This window comes from Epinephelus moara, chromosome 20 (assembly GCF_006386435.1).
Source record: "Epinephelus moara isolate mb chromosome 20, YSFRI_EMoa_1.0, whole genome shotgun sequence".
Classification (NCBI taxonomy): Eukaryota; Metazoa; Chordata; class Actinopteri; order Perciformes; family Serranidae; genus Epinephelus; species Epinephelus moara.
This window is the reverse complement of record NC_065525.1, coordinates 9194196-9212999: the sequence shown is the minus strand read 5'-3', so window position 1 is coordinate 9212999 and position 18804 is coordinate 9194196. Positions and strand designations below refer to the sequence as shown.

Below are 18804 nucleotides of genomic sequence, written 5' to 3'. Positions count from 1 at the left end.
GAAAAAAGCAAATTAATTAACTCATACTATAACACACACAGACGGACACACTGACTGATGTACTCACCAGCAGAATAGTGAAGTTCTCCAGCACACTGTTCATCATGTATTTCTCCGGCAGGTGTTTGAGCTTGTGGATGAAGTTGATCATGTATTCACACATCGGAGAGCGACTGATTCTGTAGACGAAGCGCCCGTTTTCAAACCTTGCGTACTCCGTCTGAGAGAGAGAGAGAGGGAGTCAGTCAGCATAATGCCTAATGATGATGTCATTAGGTATTACCTGCTTTCAAATTTGGACAGAAAGCCTGTGGTACAAAATAGGACGATGGAGTTGGAAAGAAAGACGTGTGAATTTGGTCTAACAAGGAGAAGTTGCATTACAGGATGCGTAAGTGTTTTTGAGCTTGTCCCACATGAGGGACTAAAAGTCAGGATATCAATACTTAATTACTTGAGTACTCTTTTAATATGTTTTTAAAACATTTGTGTGCATCTGTTTCCTGAAAGATCTGAATTCAGGAAACGGTGTCTGAAGGACTGTTTGGTCTTCTTTTGTTGTTGAAGTTACAGTCCACCTCAAAATCACAAGTTTTTCCTCTTATCTGTAGCTCTGTTTATCAATCTAGATTTTGATGTGCGCTGCCGTGTGTTGGAACTAGATGGCACTCGGCTTCTGGTGTTTGAAAAGATCAACATCGATCTCTCCAGAAATCATGAACCGCTTACTCAAGATAATCCACGGATCTTGTTGTGAGCAGTTTTAAGTAGGAACTATGTTTTTTTTTACCAAACCACACCCGTCAATCATATCACAGCGCAGAAGGAGGCGTGCATCTACTCATGGATGAAAGACTCGTGGTCATGACAGTGCGAGATGTAAACATTAATGGTGTCCGCCTTGGTTGAGCTGCATCATTAGCTAGCTCAGTGGTACTAGTTGAGCTAGCAGTAGATGCACACTTCCTTCTGCGAGGTGATAAAGTTGCCGTTTTTAGTTTGGTAGAAAGAAAATAGCTCCTACATGAAACTGCTTACAACAAGGTCTGTGGATTATTCTGAGTAATCAGGTCACAATTGTCATCTTGTCATTATACGGGAGAGAAGGCAGACATCTCTGTGGCCGATATCTCCGACACTCTGCAATTCACAACAAACAATTTAGACTCATAAGCAGCACTACAGGTAAGCAGAAACCTGTGTATTTTGGATTTTGGGGTGAACTGTCCCTTTACGGTTTGACTTTGAGTGTCTGATTTATTTGTTCAACCAAAATTTCTACCAAACTTGAATTTACTTTATTAACTGTATTAAACCCATGCGTTTCTATGGGCCAGTTACTTTCATGAATTAGCTCCAGGTTTTTTCCCTTATGGTTTGATTGCAGAGATTACATTAAGTACAGCACAACAGACATTAATGCTCATGAAAAGCTCCTGGTTTATCATTGTCAAATATAACGCACAACAACAACTTGAATCCACCCTTACCTCCACCTTCTCGACCACCTGCTTGCCAAAGGAGCAGACCTTAGTGGAGCAGGTGATGGTCATGTTCTCTGAGCTCTCATATTGGCTGGTGACACCGTAGAAAGCCGCTGGGTCGTCCTGCACATTATAACTCAGGTCCGCCTGGCAACCACAGAGCAAAAATATTACCATCTTCACCACTAATGACAGTATGAATGTCAATGATCAAAATCAAACAATCAAATCCATCTACACTCCCAGTCACATGAGGACAAACATGAAGAGGAGCACTGCATGCTTTCTGAATTAGCCAACAGTGCCCTCTGCTGGTTGCTTAGACACTGACCCATATACAGCAGTGTCTGTAGCATCAGAATGAGACAGACTGAGGAGCAGAATGATGTGCTGGTCTAGAGTTCCCATCACAAAGACAGTGACAAAGACATTCACATAGTCCTGATTTGATTTGTCTCGGTTTTGAGGCATCAGCTTTTGGGTTTTTTGCTTCAACTGCACTACAACAAATGGGAATGGACAGTTAACTGGAACTACTTTCCACTGGACAAATAGTCCCTTTTCAAAAAGAGGTCTGTTGATTTCTGATTCTGTCAAATATTGCCACTCTTTTTCTCCATATTCTACTTTTACTGTTGTCATTTCTGTCTGCTTTAGAGACACAACATCTGTTGAATCTTCTTCTGTCCTGGAGGAGGGTCTCTACTCTGTTGCTCTTCTTTTTTTCCCCAAGTACAGGATTCTTCAGGGAAAGTTTTTCAAATTTACAATAAACAATATTTGGCTGCACGGCATGAGTTGTTACTGACTGACCTCCTGATGGGCAGCTGCTTGTAAAAGGGTCATTTTCAGTGCTGTAAGCATGGCTGTCATTTATACCGGAGACACTGGGGACATGCCCCCACTATTTTTTGAAGTGTTAAATTTTGTTCCCATCACTTTTTAAAAGCATAATTAGCTAACAATGTTCTGAGATAAAGTTTGAACCAAGAAATTTTAACTTACAAATTTAAAACACTTTTAGAAAGATCTATTTGCACAATAAGAAAACATACCATGCACTGTAAATATAGTAGCAACAAGTCTGCATTGTCCACAAATGTAATGTAAACTAAAACAAAATAAAATAAAAATTAAATAATGTAAATTAATAATGTAAACTAAAACAATATAAAATAAAAATCAAATAATGTAAATTAATAATGTAAACTAAAACAAAATAAAATTAAAAAAATAGCGTAAATTAATAATGTAATCTAAAACAAAATAAAATAAAAATCAAATAATGTAAATTAATAATGTAAACTAAAACAAAATAAAATAAAAAATAAATAACGTAAATTAATAATGTAAAGTAAAACAAAATAAAATAAAAATTAAATAATGCAAATTAATAATGTAACCTAAAACAAAATAAAACAAAAATTAAATAATGTAATGTAAAGTAAAACAAAATAAAATAAAAATTAAATAATGTAAATTAATAATGTAAACTAAAACAAAATAAAATAAAAATCAAATAATGTACATTAATAATGTAAACTAAAACAAAATAAAATAATGTAAATTAATATTGTAAACTACAACAAAATAAAATAAAATAAAATATAATGTAAATTAATAATGTAAAGTAAAACAAAATAAAATAAAAATTAAATAATGTAAATTAATAATGTAAAGTAAAACAAAATAAAACAAAAATTTTCCCATTGAGTACTGAACCTAAAATGACCCCGACATGTGCAGCAGCAATCGGTAACTTTAAAAAATTCTTCAGTTTCTTCTTGTCCATGTTTTCCATTCTCTCTCTCTGTGAACATGACAATATATATGAGCTAGTGAAGTTCAGGATTAGAATTGAATAATGTGTCATAATGTTGACATGAATAGGTGCCACATTCAAATTTAAAGGGGTTATTTCCTCAAACAAAAGAGGAGTGAAGAGTAAATCATGCCCACTTGTGCTGACTCAGCAGGGTTAGCATTAAATAAGAAAAGTTGATCTACAGAGCAATAAATATTTGAAAGCAATACAGACTGCCTTCCAGCCTTACTGCATTATATACCATTCTATTTCTATATTTTGAATTGCCACCTGAAGTTTGTGTTTTTCCCTTACATAAATAAAGATATTTCCTCCATAAATTGATGCATAAAAATTCACCAAGATGCAGGAGATGAAGTGTTTGACACCCAAACTTTCCTGGAGGCGGACTGAGGAGTCCCGGGTCCATATGTGTCCACTCCAATGTTGTAACAAAGCGCCACTTTTTTTGTTTTTTCATCTGAACCCTTATGTACCCACCACTTTTCAACACAAAGCGATGCCATTGGCTGTAAACACCACCAACAGAATTCACTTCAGCTTCACTGTGTTGGGAAGGAGGCAGAGATCTCAGAGACTGTGCAAATATGTTAGTTGTAATTTGGGTGAGCTGACCCTAAAATAGCTGTATTTTTTTTTCTATCAAAACCTTTGATAGCTTTGTTTCTGCTTGATGTAACTTTTACAAACATAAATTAAACAAATAGCGAGATTCTAACCTACTTTCTAAAACACTAGAAGATACAACAGGGCAAAGAACGATATTCTTGTGTAACTTTGTGTCACGGAAGTTGTTTAATCAGAGCAGGGAGAACATGCTGCACCTGGATTACAGGCTGAGAGAAGTGAAGAAGGGTTTGTACTATTTGTAATGAGTTCTCTAAGGAGCACTATGTGTCTCAGGGCGGAGAACAAACACACACGCTCACACACCATATGCTAAGTCATCCTCTTGCACATTCACAAACACACACACACACACACACACACACACACACATCAAACTGTGCTCTATTAAAGCAGCAGATTATCAGAAACATGTTCCATTGTGGTAGATCAGAGAGCTTTTTAATTAAATTCAGAGGGAAGGCTCTCCGCATGACACACACACACACACACACACACACACTTTCCATCTCTCTTTGTTTGTTGTCATGCTACAATCTCATCTCATCTCTTCTACATTTTATTGTACACTGAACCCACTTCAGTGGCCTGCAGGCCTCTGTCCTCCCCTGCATGGTTCAACTGTCGACAACCTCAAAGCTACATTCAACTCACCCTGTCCAGTGCTTTGATAATTAACCCTCTGTGAAACCCACCCACAAACAAGAATTGTCCAATGACAGCTTAGCAACCGTAACCAGGCGCAGCAGGACTGTCAAGCTTTGGATTTCTCCACATGCTGAAGTGGTATACATGCGGTTTTAGGAAAGGTGATATCCTTCAAACAGTGGAGTCTTTTTTAGAGGGTGGTTTCCTTTTTTAATCTTTCAAAAAAAAAGAAAAGAAAAAAGACAAGAATAAAAGTGTAAGCAACTGATTAAACAAACGGAAGTGTTTGCTATAAAATTAGCTGTGATTTTTAGCATGTCCAGCTTAGTAACTTACCACAAAACATGCACTATTTTGTGGGGTTATAGGTAACATAAAAAATTGCCATCTCAATAGGCACATCTACTGCAAGGAAGTTTACAATCCAGCCACCACAGCCAATGGTAGGTGAGGTCACCAAAACACATTGGTGAGCTCTAATCCTAAAAAAAAAATCACTTGTGACATAAAAGTTAAACATTTTGTGCAAATACAAAAAAATAAAGCATAACTCCTGCCAGCCTTTGTCTTCCTCTTCCAGTTATGCCAGCTAAGCAGACAAACAGTGTAGTGCCAGATTGATCTTACATTTGTTCCTGTCATAGCCTATTTATAATGACTGGACAAAGAACTGTCCCTTTCCATGCCCTGTACAAGGATCTTTAACCAGTGAGGATGTTGACTTTTTGCCTGGGACATGCAGTTTTAGCCCAAGCGGCAACCTTTAAGGCTGAAAAATGAAGCCAACGAAGAAGTGCCAAAAACTGCAGTTACTCTAATGACCACTAGAGGCTGGCTCCGAAACAAAGTAAATCAGCTCCACCCTCTCTTTCAAATATGGTCACATCCATCTCCAAATTTCCAAGATGGCGATGGTCTACAAACTAATGGGTGTCGTCAAGGAGGCAACGTCCATTTTTTTAATCTTTTTGTTTCTTGTATTTTTTGCATGCCTAGTTTTTTAAATTAAATTTTCAATGTGACTCTTTCTTCTTGACTGCTGCTACACTGGAATTTCTCAATTGTGTGATCAATAAAGGTGTCTTTTATCTTATCTATATTACCGTAAGTAACCTTTAAGTAAAAGTAACTTTCTTTTAAAAAGGTGCTTGTGAAATTTCAGTCTATGACAATTTGTATTTAAAATTCTCTAGACTCTAGTTTTATGATAAATGCATATTTTGATATTATATTGCATTGAAGTGCAGGGCAGATATCAGGGCACTACTAGTGCAAATTTGAACTAAATCCAACCAGCAAATGGAAAAATTACATGAGATTAAGTACAGCAGGCATATCTCCAGAGTGGTTTTATTCTGCACTTTTTTGCCCATGGGCTGAGTCACTTTATTGATAATTTCATCACTTTTGGCTTTATTTTGCCATATAAAATACTGTTGCTATGACCATCCATTTCATGAAGGGGACATATCAAAATAATTTAAAAAAACCCCCCAAAACACATGGTCATGTTTTGTTTTATCTCTGATTGGAGTATCTGAAAAACTAAAGCCCTTTGGAGTATTCGTGCCTGTACTACCACTACCTTTGAAATCAAATTCAACCCCTGCTAGTGACAGCTGTCATCTCATCCGTTGTTTGAGAGATTACAGTGAATTTTGAGTAGTAAATCTACCACTGCATGTGTGCTGTGTGAAAAGGGAGAGTTTGACAGGCGTGCCACGGTAACTTTGGGGACTGAAATCCCACACCAATTTGGAAGATCATAATAAAATCTGTCTTGTCACATTTCACCTACTTGAGATCCAGTCTGAAATTAGTCTGAGACTCTTTTGAGACTCTTTGATTGGTTTGAGTTTATCAGTCTGATGAAAAACCACTCAGTGTCAGCAGAACTCTGATGGAAAAGAAATCGCTAAATGTGTGATGTTCTGTTGCCGGGATTTTTTAAAGTCCTTTGGTATACTGCAGCTCTGAGAAAGAACAGTAAAGTGAGAGACACACACACACAGGTGGAGACAGAGCAACCTGTGAGTCAGGAGGTGAGCAGGTGTTCAAACAAAGCGACTGTGCTTTCATCAACCCACCACCTCCATTTCCCAGGTGGAAAGACAGAACACACGCACACACACAGACATGGCACTGGGTGGAAAAATACAGGGAAAATACGGGGTACGTGCCAACCTTCGTGTGATGGCTTAACATTTCAAAAACAAAATTAAGTTAAAAAATGGCCAATGTATGAAAGATGGAAATTTTCAGACACTAACTGAGGCCATAATTATTTTGAATATACTGACTGATTTTAATTTGAAGATAAGTGTTTGTCTGCTCACCCAGAACTTGATCAGGTAGAAAGCGTTTTGTGGGCCCTTGCCGAACAGCTCCTTGAGGCCGCCCTTCTTCTCTGGGAACTTGTCATAGATCTGCCTGATGTCCACACACTCCAGCAGGGGGTCGCTGTAGCTCGGGCTGCTCTGGCTGATGTTCACAAACAGGTGCTTGTTGTACTACGAGGAGGGACAAACTTTGAATTAGGCAAAGACAGAGGCAGAAAGAGAGTAGACAGGTAGAAAACAGCTGATCTCACTCAGTGAAACAGCAAGGTCTTAATTTATGAGTTTGGACCATCTTAAACAGATAGTTTCTTACTTTTTTGGACAAGATACAGGTTGGAGTGATATCAATGTGTCCCCATATCTCAGAAATTAAAGGTGCCAAATTAATTTCGTGAACACTCATGGTGTTATGGAACAATATTTTTGTAAATGGGTCCCCATTTTGTTTGTATATCGTGTTCAGGGCATGACATCAGCACCCGCCTATGTGCCAGATGCCGGTAGAATTTGGCAGTGGCATGTAACACAGTCACACTTACTATCCACTTTGGTGGGTTGCATATACTAGAGCAGAAATGATTTGTCTATTACTGTAAAACCAACAGTCCAGTGCACGTAGCTGCATGCAGAATAAGCTACACCCCATGCAGATTGATGCATGTAATGTGAAACAAAATTCACCAGCGCAAGTTCTTCCCGGAAACTTTAGCTGTCCACTGCTAGCAACATGTGCTAATGTTGGCACAACATGCAGATCAGCGGCAGGTGAGCATAAAGCTAATGTCAAGCCCTGCTCATGCTCTCCTCGAACACACAAAGGTAATTTACACCCCAAGTATGCAGGTACATCAATAAAGATTCCTGCCTGTGGTTTCACAACGTTAAAATGTACGAATTAAAAATGTAGCAATGCACCAGCAAAGATGGGGAAGAATGCTAACTGGAAAACATTGATGTGAGTAATGTACATCAAAAATATAATTGTAAAATTATTCAAAATATTTTATAGTCAAGGAAACACATTCAATGTGTTTTTTAAGAATACACACAGTGAGTGAGTGAATTCCAGAGTGTAAACCAAGCGGCAACCTTCGGGGCTGCAAAATGATGCCAACACAGCAGTGCAATAAACTGCAATTCATCAAATGGCCACTTGAGGCTGACTCTAGAAGCCAGTCAGTCCCCATAAAATACCCAGCTTTATCTCAGAAATAAACATGTTTACAGCTTGGTACAATAAACAGTTTCGTCTTTATAGCTAATTTCCCAATTTATGGCAACTGTACAGTGGATGAATATTTATACAACTCACCTCTTTCACTTGATTAAGGCTTAAAGTAACACATAATTAAGAATGCTTTGCGTGACACACTGCCTGCGAGGTGTCACCACAGCATATGAGTCAGATCCAACCCTCACTCCTCCACAGCTCTACCCTCTCATACAAATGTGGTCACTAATGGTTCCAAACAACCAAGATAGCTACAGCCAATATGCCAAACTCAATCACAACAGTGGTAAAAAAAAAAAAAAAGCTCATGATTAAATATTTGTCTCAAAGTTTTCAGCCCTACGTACTCTGAATTTTCCTTAAGCAAAACTCATGCGAGCAACTTTGCCTACCATTTGAGCTAAATGATACAATTTCATTGCAATGAAATTTCTACCTGTAAGGCCCTCGTTCACATTCATGTAAATTGTGCAGAAACATGACACCTTTTGACAACAGAGTCTATTTCAAAGTCAACATCAAACAGTTCGAGGTTTTTAACTGTCCAAACAGTTGCAACAAGATGAATGCCAGCTGTCGGTGAGCCCAAGGTAGAAAAATGACAGTGAGCCCACAGTGTGGCAGGATGACAGATAGACTGAGCAGACAGAGAGATAGAGCTTTACAAAGGTTATTCATACTAGGATACACACAAAGGGCTTTAACGCTGTTCTCTGCTGTGGGGTTATCTGTCATCTCTGTTTATGGGACAATAGGGAGTGCTTATTGTAGACTGGTGCTCTGCATGTGTGTGCGTGTGTGTGTGTGTGTGTGTGTGTGTGTGTGTGTGTGTGCAGGCGTGGTACTCACTGCCTCCTGGTCCCTCTGTGTCTCCAGGAAAGATGAAAACTCTACCAGTCGTAGTTTGGTGGTGCCAATGGAGCGACCCTGCCACGCTGGCTCTCTGTGTGTTTGGGCTGCAGTGGGAGGCTCGTAGCCTAGACAACACACACACACACACACACACACACACACACACACACACACACACACACACAGAGTCTGTTTAACCTCACATCACCACTGCCATCACGTACAATCATGCTATTTAACGGGGTTAGCAGTAATGCTAACATTATTCTTTGCAACAAATGTGTAAAAATTATGCCATTACTGGAGTCTCGTAGACAAAGCCTGGCTGAGGTGAGGGTGCAGCACTGAAAAGCAGTTAACAAAAGTAGATGTAAAGGGGTAACAATGATACAGTGCCACAGTGAATTCTTTTGGGCACTCAACTCATACACTCCATTTACAAAAGCCTTTTTCCTCGTGTCATTTAGTCTCATGCCTTTGGAATTGACAGCTGCCATCAGCCACTTTGAGTAAAAATGCACAACCCTGCAGGGACCTTGATGAGTTGATAAAATTCATTGTGAAATATCAACATTACAGGCCAGCCAAGGGAAAAGCTGCTTTCTTAAATTCTTGCGAAGTAGCGTTTGCTGACCCATACTGTAGTTTGTCACATGGCCGGATCAGCCCTGCTGATTGGAAAACTGTGTGGCCTTTGAACACTGATGTTTTTCTTTTTTCCACATAATGCTGGTTATCAACTGTTGACCATTTAAGCAGTCTGCCTCTTTACAACATGCAACATTTGAGAGAACTAAGCATACCGTTTCCAATCTGAAAGTGAAAGCTAAAATGTTAGACTAGCAAGTTTTCATTCACAAAGTGAAAGCTAGTTAGCCTAGCCTGCTAACATGAGCAATATTCCCACTAAAAACAGCTGACAACTTCTACTGAGTCATCAGCTCCTCCACAAGCTGTGTTTGTTAAATCATAGGAGGAGGGTCAGCCTCTCCCAAGGGTCCAGTCATGATGGCAAATGACAAAAACTCACAGCAACAAGTAGTCTTGTCACCCCAAAACTCCAAATCAGGGTTTAGAAAAATGTATGCACATGCACATACACATGCATGTGCTCATGAACGCACATACACAGACATTTAAATGTCAACAATTAGTAGTTTTATAACTGTATTCAACTCCTTCACTGATGATTGATCTACAGATAACTCCCCTTCTTCTGGCAAGATATTTATCAGTAGAGGAGCTTCTGACCAAGACCTTATGGTCTTTGGCACCATGAGACTGTGCCACAGAGAGCTATAGAGTCAAAATATCTAACAGCAGGCACCATCAATGCTTTAATGACAGTGTGTGTGGTGGTTTCCATCGTACTACCAGGATTCCTTTGCAGCAGTTAGGCTGGAGAGCCACATTCTTTTTTCATGCACAGACACAGGGACCTGAGAGGTGTCATTTAGCAGCAATAATGATAGGAAACATTGAAATTCCTTATCAAGAATTTCTAATAATGATTTAATGACCTCAAACCAAAAGGACTGAAAAAGTGCCAACATTATGCATTATAGTAGCACAATTGTGAGGACTGAGGACTGAGACAAGGACAGAGACAAGGTCTTCTGTGTGTGTGTGTGTGTGTGTGTGTGTGTGTGTGTGTGTGTGTGTGTGTGTGTGTGTTTGATAGAGAGAGAAAGAGTGACAGAGAGGGGAAGAGGAGGTGTAAGGTGCATGCAATATTTCTGTAAGTTATTAATCACTTACTCGGAACGCTGCTTTGTCATTTTCTGACCTACTTAATATGTCCAACCCACACATCACTGCTGTGTGGGATTATTTTCAACTTGTGTAATCTTAACATTTCCAATAACTCCATTGAGTTGTAAGGTCCAAAAGTCAAAATGTATTTAAAAAAAAAGATAAATGTAATAATTTCATTTATTCATTTAGACTATTAAAAAAGACTAACTCATTTAATCTAACAAATCACTTTATTCAAACTGAGGGTTTTGTCTGAGATTTTTTTTTAAGGTTGTGATGTCATTAAATATGACAACACGCATTCAAAGCTTCATTCAAAAACCTCAATAGAAGCTTCAAATTTAAAAAAAAAAAAAATGACGGTACAGCCCTATATGTAACAAAGCCTCTCCCAGTGCTCATTAACTGTCTGTGTGTCCAATGGAAGTGAAGTGGAATTATAAACAATTTTTGGTGGCCACCCACCAATTAAATGACAGCAAATTTCAGTACCAACATTGTCAGTTAAAACCAAGCAGCAGCCTCCAAGGTTAATAAATAAAGCCAATGTAGAAGTGCCAAAAACTACAATTCCTCTAATGGCCACTTGAGGTTGGCTCCAAAAGTGAGTCAATCCCCAGAGAGCCCCACAAATTAGTCCTACATTCTAGAAGTGAGTTAGCATTTATACACTGTCGGTTCCCTCATCTCAACCAAGGTCTGACTTTCATGTTTTGTCCTACAACATAAAATACATACGCCATTGGTGAATGTTGATGTTTTTATGTGTTTTAAAAAGGCAGTTGCTAACAAGTGGCTCAACGAGACTACACACAGTCATCACATCAAATAAGGCTTTACAGCCTTGTCGTGTTGGCGACGTTAAGTCATGCAACCATGGTGTTGTTTGCTTATAGCCTAACATTAGCTTTTTAAAATCACAAAATTGGTGTTCTTTTGTGAAGATTATTTAGCTGAACAATACTTAAGTATCATAAACTTTTGTTTGCCGAAGATCTCATTTTCTGCAATAATCCAAAATCCAATGGAATCCCATAGGCTATTTGACGAGGGAACCACGGCGACGCTAACCTCATCATTAGCCTACAGAAAAACAGCATCCCTGGAGCACTCTATAGACTTTCATGTTAAAATGCCCAACTTAAAAGCAGAAATAAACATGTTTACAGTGTGGTACAAAAACAGTTTTGGTCTCTACAGCTAATTGCCCTGGTATTGACAACTGTATGGAGCGTGAGAAAACAAAGTAAACCAAGGATATACATACTCATTTCTTCAAAAAAATGTATGCTAATTGTTAGTTCAACTTTTAAAGGTTTTAAGCAGATACTATGTGAAGCAAAAAGACATTTTAAGTTATTTAATACAAGTTACGTAAGGAAAGCAAAATTGACACCTTCTCTCTTGCGACCTCGTCACAAGACAAACCTCCGGGCGCACTGGAGACCCAGGCACCTAGACAGTCAAAAACAACCCTGTAGAGAGGCTGTGGCCTCGATGGCAGGAGAGAGGACCACCTGTTCGTTTTAAAGAAAGGAGATAATTGTACCACGGTCTCTCTCACCTGAGATTGTGGTGGTCCCTGCTGTCTGCACAGAGTAGGCTTGCTGAGAGAACGGCTTGATACTGGGAGAAACAGAGACACAAAGACAGACAGAAAGACAGACAGGAGAGCATTAAAAAAGCTGAAAGAAGAAGCGACACAGTAGGGCCTGTCACATTGTACCTACATTATACAGACAGGAATTCTGTTCTGGGGCTTTTATGAACAGTAGCAGGAGTACAGAGGTCAAGAGTGTCTCTGAGTTCAGTAAAAGCTATACCAGCCCCATTTACTACCATTATCATCATCATCACATGGTCGTGTAACAGCAGCTGGCAATGAAAAGAAAAGGGTTTGAACTTGTAGCACCATGATCCCTGCTAGCCACTGGCAATGTGAACAGGCACTAATGTAAGATATGGAAACAGCAGGATAGCAGGGTTTGGAACCTAAGTTCACCAAGTTTGAAACTGGGAACATGTATTCATATCGTCGACAAAATCAGTCAGTATTTGGCAGAATGAGGGACGACAGATTCCAGGATTCAATCATGTGAATAAGCAAAAATCACACCAATAGTTTTGTCTGATGGGGACAGAGAGACAGTGGTGTACATTTTGACGTCAATGAGGGACATGACGAGGATCATTGTGTCCATATCCAAATATCAAAGCTTAACATCAGTAAGTAACTTAGATATGAGAGGTGAATGTGACTTACTCTTCTGTGGTGGAGCTAGACTGTCCTCCAGGAATCATCCCCTGCCACAGCTGAAAATTAACATATAAACACACATTGATGCACTGGACTGAGGGAGCAAACCACGAATGCAATACAATACGTGTGTGTTATTATGTGTGTACCAGGACTTCAAACTGAGCATATGTGGCCACTGGAAAACATAGCTTTATTTTTTATTCATGTCCTTGTGTTTCCTGTATCTATTTGAAGAGGATAGTGTGTGAGTATGACTTGAGGCCAATTTATAATTGTGCATAGGTTCTACACAGAGCCTTCACTGTAGCCTAAGCAAGGGCCTATGGCATTGTGTCTTCTATCTTGCCCTTGATAGGGTGCTGGGTGGCCCCCCCAAACATTTTCTACTTGTCGGAGTGCATAAAAAGGCATAATTATAGAGCTTGTTTATCAAAAAAAGTGCCAGGACAGGATCTCCCCGACCCCCCCAACAGAGATCCAGTCGATGCCCCAAATGTCCCCAGTTCCTAGAAACGCCCCAGCGCTCACCTGACCTGTGTAGGGCTCCTGTGTCTGGCCCCTAGCCTCTTGTCATTTTGCAAAAGTGGCCTCCGGGCAAAGCAAGCTGAGTATCCCTGGCCCATGCGGTAAGAAATATAAATCCTGCTTTAGGCTACCTTCGGATACATATTTCAGACTAAAGACCAGTTAATTGAGGACAACTTGTCCAACTGGGGACAAAAGTCGTGTCTCCAATCATGAAAAGCTGATTTGGGGGTCAATGGTTGGGTTTAGGGCCAAGTTAACGTTGGGGTCAAGGTTAGGGAAGGCAAGTGGTGGTTAGGGTTAAGGTAATCTCCAGGAAATTAATGTAAGTCTATGTAATCCCCCAAATGTTACTTAGGAAAATGTGTGCGTGTGTGTGTGTGTGTGTGTGTGTGTGTGTGTGTGTGTGTGTTACCTGTGCGTTGCTGGGGAAGCTGGCCCGTACTATTCCAGGCAGGAGCTTGCTGTGTATGGCAGTAGCTGAGACAATCTGAGCCGAAGACATGGTGGAGATGCTCTGCAGAGCCTTCTCCTTGGCATTCTGGTCCTACACGACAATAAAAACACACATTATCATCTCCATCATCATCATCATCGTAATGAACACACTTTACATTCTGGTCCTACACAATCTAAACCCAAAGTGACAGCAACCATCAGGGCACCATACTCAGTTATGAAAAGCAGAAAATTCCCCAAATTAACAAGAATAATTTGAATTAACTTGGGACAATAAAATCCTAGAGAAAACTGAAGGCCTGAAGGGAAAAATCATAATAGATGTCATTCTCCACTAAGTTGTCATTATCTGACTGGTTGTGATCAGTTTGCCACCTCCTGCTACTTTCTGATTACAAAAATTAACATACCGCAATTTGAGTAAACTGCCCAATATGGAGCAGCTCATTTGCCAACAGCACAACATGTGCACTTAGACTCTAGACACTTTGTTTGTATATTTTAATAGGACTTAAGAGCTAAAACCTGCTTTACAGTCAATAAAACACTGATTTAAAAAGCTGGAGGATTTTTTAAATAAATGCCGTGTGAGGCGTTTAAAGGAATTAAACACAAAACAAAACTATTTACAACAGTTTCAATGCTTTTGACAATGATCTTGACAATCAAAGCCCCTCAGGCAGAGCTGGGGTAAGGTCCTGTCATTCGTCTGTTATCATCTACTATATGATCTTTAAGACACCAGGAGGTCCCTGCTGAAAGTAGCGAATCTGGCTCACATGGAATTAAAGAGTTTGACCTTGTTTTGCCTTTGCCTATCTGCACAATCCAACACTAGTAAGAGTCTGATCATGTGTGTTCATATCTGAATCCCCTGTTTTGCCTAAAACTGTCTCTCAGTGATAAGGCAGAGGATTTAGGGAATATACCTTTCTCTACGCATGTGTAGTTTGGGTGTAATGGTTTGACTTGTGGCCCAGGAGGAAATCATAGCAACAACAGTGGAGAGCGCCGAGCACAAAGCGTGGAGCGTGCGTGCAGTTAAATGTGTTTCACACTGGTTGCTGCCTCAGGGCAAAAAGCTCCGTACAGAAGACTTACAGTAAGTCTGAACTTTAGGGCTCATTTGTAACATCTGATCTCAAAGCAACATGAACCTCAGAGCAGAAAACAGCTGAATGAAATGGAATTAGAGACGCTGCAATAGCTGGAGAATCACTAATTGGCAGCTTCACTCAAGTTAATTGGCACTGAGAGAAATCTCTCCTCCTAGGGGAGGTAATAACATTATAGGAGGTACTGAGATGGGAATCATGCTGGATTTTCATATTAAATACCAGGAACCATATGGGTCTGATAACATCCTTGACCTGAACTCATTTCTTTGAAACGACCAACCCATGTGTTGTGGTTTAAATGGAAAATCCAGCAGCTCGTTCAAATGAACACAGACTTTACAGCATTTCTGAACATATACAGTGCTAAGGGAATCACTAAATAATCAGTATTCTTCGTTTCTGACCATCTATTAACAGTGTAGGTCATTTACTAAAACTTCAGGCTGGTGTTAGTCTATATTTCCCTTATTGCCAACAAAGCCCATGAAATGACTAAAGGCAAAAATGTCTCTCAGCTTTTCAGCTTCCCCACAGCCCCAAGCCTATTTGTTCCTACAGAAGATGTAAATTTTTATTTTAAAAAAAAATCCAGTTTCTAAAAAGTCTCTATCTTCCAAAACAGCTGGTTACTGTAGCTTTTATCAAACACTATTTAAACAGGAGCAAATAGTGCATTTGTTGGGGACTATTTTCAGACGTGGATGAATACACATTTGGTGCTCCAGTCACTGTTTTGGGCAGCAGGATGGTGTTTGTGTAATTAAGTAAAAACAAACTACATAAATAGAAAAAGAATAAATGTATCATTGCTTCTTGTCTTTTCATAGGATTCACTGAAAATGTGAAACATACAGAATATCGCCAGACTTATCTTTTAATCAAATATGCCACATATATCCTGGTTTCAGACTCTCAAACCGCTCTTGAGATGCTTTTCCATGTATTATATCATCAGAAATGGAATATCTTGTAAGCCTGCATGTAAGCATGGGCTGTGGGAACCTGAACTTGATTATGAAAACAGTCATATTAATTAATTAAAAAAATGTAATGAGCTGTAGGTATATTGTTATCTTAAACAAAAAGCTTTAACAAAAAGTGATTTATATGGTCTTTACAGGAGTCAACAGTAGGTGCCTGGGAGCATATCACTCTGTGGCGGGGTTAAGTTAAGGTTGTGATCCCTATTTTATATGAAGTTTCTAATTTGTCAGTTATACAATAATAAAAGCTACGTCGTGCAACACTGCACTCCTGCCAGTGTAGCCATTTCCAAATATTTCGGTTTCATATTGATGTCATGATATGAGACTAGATATTGTCTTAGATTTTTGATATGATAATATTCTAAGTGTTGTCTTTTCCTGATTTCAAAGGCTGCATAACAGTAAAGTGATGTTTTTTTCTGAACTTACTAGACTGTTCTAGCTGTTCAATCATTTTCCATTACCCACCTAGCCATTATAACTACATCACTGATAACTATTTATCAAAAATTTAATGGTGTAAATATTTTGTGAAAGCACTAATAGCCACCTTACAATACTGTCACAATACTGACACCGAGGTATTTGGTAAGAAATGTCATATTTGTTTTTTTCCCAATATTGCCCAGCACTATTCCAAAATATAAAAGAAAACATACACTGTATCATCAATAACACGTTAATGTGTTAGCTCTAAATTGATTCAAGTGACCTTTACTACCAATTTTAACCAACCATCTGTCATTTATTTTATGACAGCAAACGTCAACTCCGTCCTCGCTTTGTTTCTATTCGGAGTTGCGAAAACGAGTGCCCCTTTGTTGCTCTACATGAAGTTAATTACAGCCAACAGTGAGGAAGAAAAAGAAAGAGGGAAAGAGGGAGGAGGAGACACGGAGGGTAAGAGATTAATAGACTGAAAGGAGGGTGGAGAGAGTGTAAGAAGAGGGAGGGAAGAGGAGAGGAACAGATCAATGAATGTATGGATATAAGAGAATGACAGGAAGAGGAGGAGGAGGAGGAGGAGGAGGAGGAGACAACCAGAACAGGCCTAATTAGATACCTAGGATACTGGAGTCACTGTGACAGCCATCCGTCCGTCCAGCCACAGCGAAAAGTCAACAAGCAGGGGACAAACTCTGAATTCAAATTGCTTTGGTGTATTATGTGGTGTGGTAGAGATCGCAGAAGTACTTCCACTGCCTCTACACGCTTTAGGACGGCTCATTTTTTTTAACTTTTTGAGGTGTAAGTCTGAAATTTAAGCAGTAATGTACTAGATTTCCATGGTGCTAATTATGCAGTATCTTTGCACTGCATTTTTCACAGATCACCTTTTTATCAATGCATTAAATAATATGACTGTTTCTGTTCAAGCACATTAAGTTTCTTTAGGTGGCACTTTTTTCCATCTTTTCCCATTGTGGTCATCAGTGTTAATCCTCACTAATCAGCTGCATTTATTCCAAACACAGTTCAATAAAGAAATAAAGGAAACAAGAAACACATCACTTCCTGTGCTACAGAGGTTTTTTACATTTAAGAACCACCAAACCCTGAGCAATAGGTTGCCCCCCCCCCCTTACCTTTAGTTTGGATTGAAACTCCCTGGATTTTCTCCTGGCTAAAACCTGGATATGACTGGATACCTGGGGAGAGGAGAGGAGAGGAGAGGAGAGGAGAGGAGAGGAGAGGAGAGGAGAGGAGAAGGTAAAAGGAAGGGGGGGTTGGAGGGTAGAAAAGAGAGGAGGAAGGACCAAACAGTGAGTTGCCATGGTTATGAAAGGACTATTGCCACACTGGAAGGGTACATATACACACACACACACACACACACACACACACACACACACACACACTACTCCCCTGACAACAGTGAATAGACCCATCTATGCACATCTTTTGAGAGAGCAAAAAGACACCTGGGAACACAGGCCAACAACTAAGATATTAAGATTACACTAAATTCAGATGGAGCTCCGTTATGTTCTATCAAGAAACCTAAACAAATGTATTTCAGAGAGTAAACCTTACTCTTTTAATGAAACATGCTATTTAAAAAAAGCCCCAAAGCCCTCTTAGAGAATATTTCTTAATGACTCCTGCTTTACATTCGATACACACCACCATATGAGCCTGCATGGCGAGGGGATCAGACCAACGTGCATGTTTTGATTAAGAGAGAAACCATCAGTTATGATAACATATTTTGTGTGCTCCCGTGCTGATAGAACTTCATGGGAGCTGTAGTGTTTTTGGCCACTAATAATGTCATCATAAGTCATTATCATTGTTAAACTCCTAAAAACCTAAAAATATCTTAGAAAATAGATGTATATCCAGTCGTGGAAAGTAACTAAGTACACTTACTTAAATACTGTGTTTTTAGGTACTTCTACTTGATTATTTACATTTTCTGTTACTTTATATTTCTTACTCCAAATAATACAAACATCTACAAATAAATAATGATGTCCTATTATAAGTACAGTGAAGACATAATAAACCTCTGATAACGCCAGAAGAACAATATTAATGGATCAGATCATTTCCCCTGGTGGAAATTTACAAGCTACCCAGCATTGTATATTATATATATATATATATATATATATATGTATATATTACAATAATCTCCAGCTTTACCCGTTATAATATTAAAGTGATGTACAGATCAATGCATCAATCTCAACTT

General features: G+C 39.1%; 1 protein-coding gene across 1 annotated transcript in view; it reads right to left on the bottom strand.

The window, feature by feature from the left end:
* The window catches only part of LOC126407974 (transcriptional enhancer factor TEF-1-like), a 56207-nt gene that overhangs the window by 5089 nt on the left and 32314 nt on the right, over positions 1 to 18804 (bottom strand). The window contains exons 4-11 of the mRNA XM_050073309.1: positions 17696 to 17758; positions 13962 to 14093; positions 13025 to 13074; positions 12326 to 12387; positions 9004 to 9131; positions 6921 to 7094; positions 1491 to 1631; positions 68 to 220 (exon numbers count right to left, since the gene is read on the bottom strand). Of these exons, the coding sequence (XP_049929266.1) occupies positions 68 to 220; positions 1491 to 1631; positions 6921 to 7094; positions 9004 to 9131; positions 12326 to 12387; positions 13025 to 13074; positions 13962 to 14093; positions 17696 to 17758 (903 nt within the window). The remainder of the gene's footprint in view (positions 1 to 67; positions 221 to 1490; positions 1632 to 6920; positions 7095 to 9003; positions 9132 to 12325; positions 12388 to 13024; positions 13075 to 13961; positions 14094 to 17695; positions 17759 to 18804) is intronic.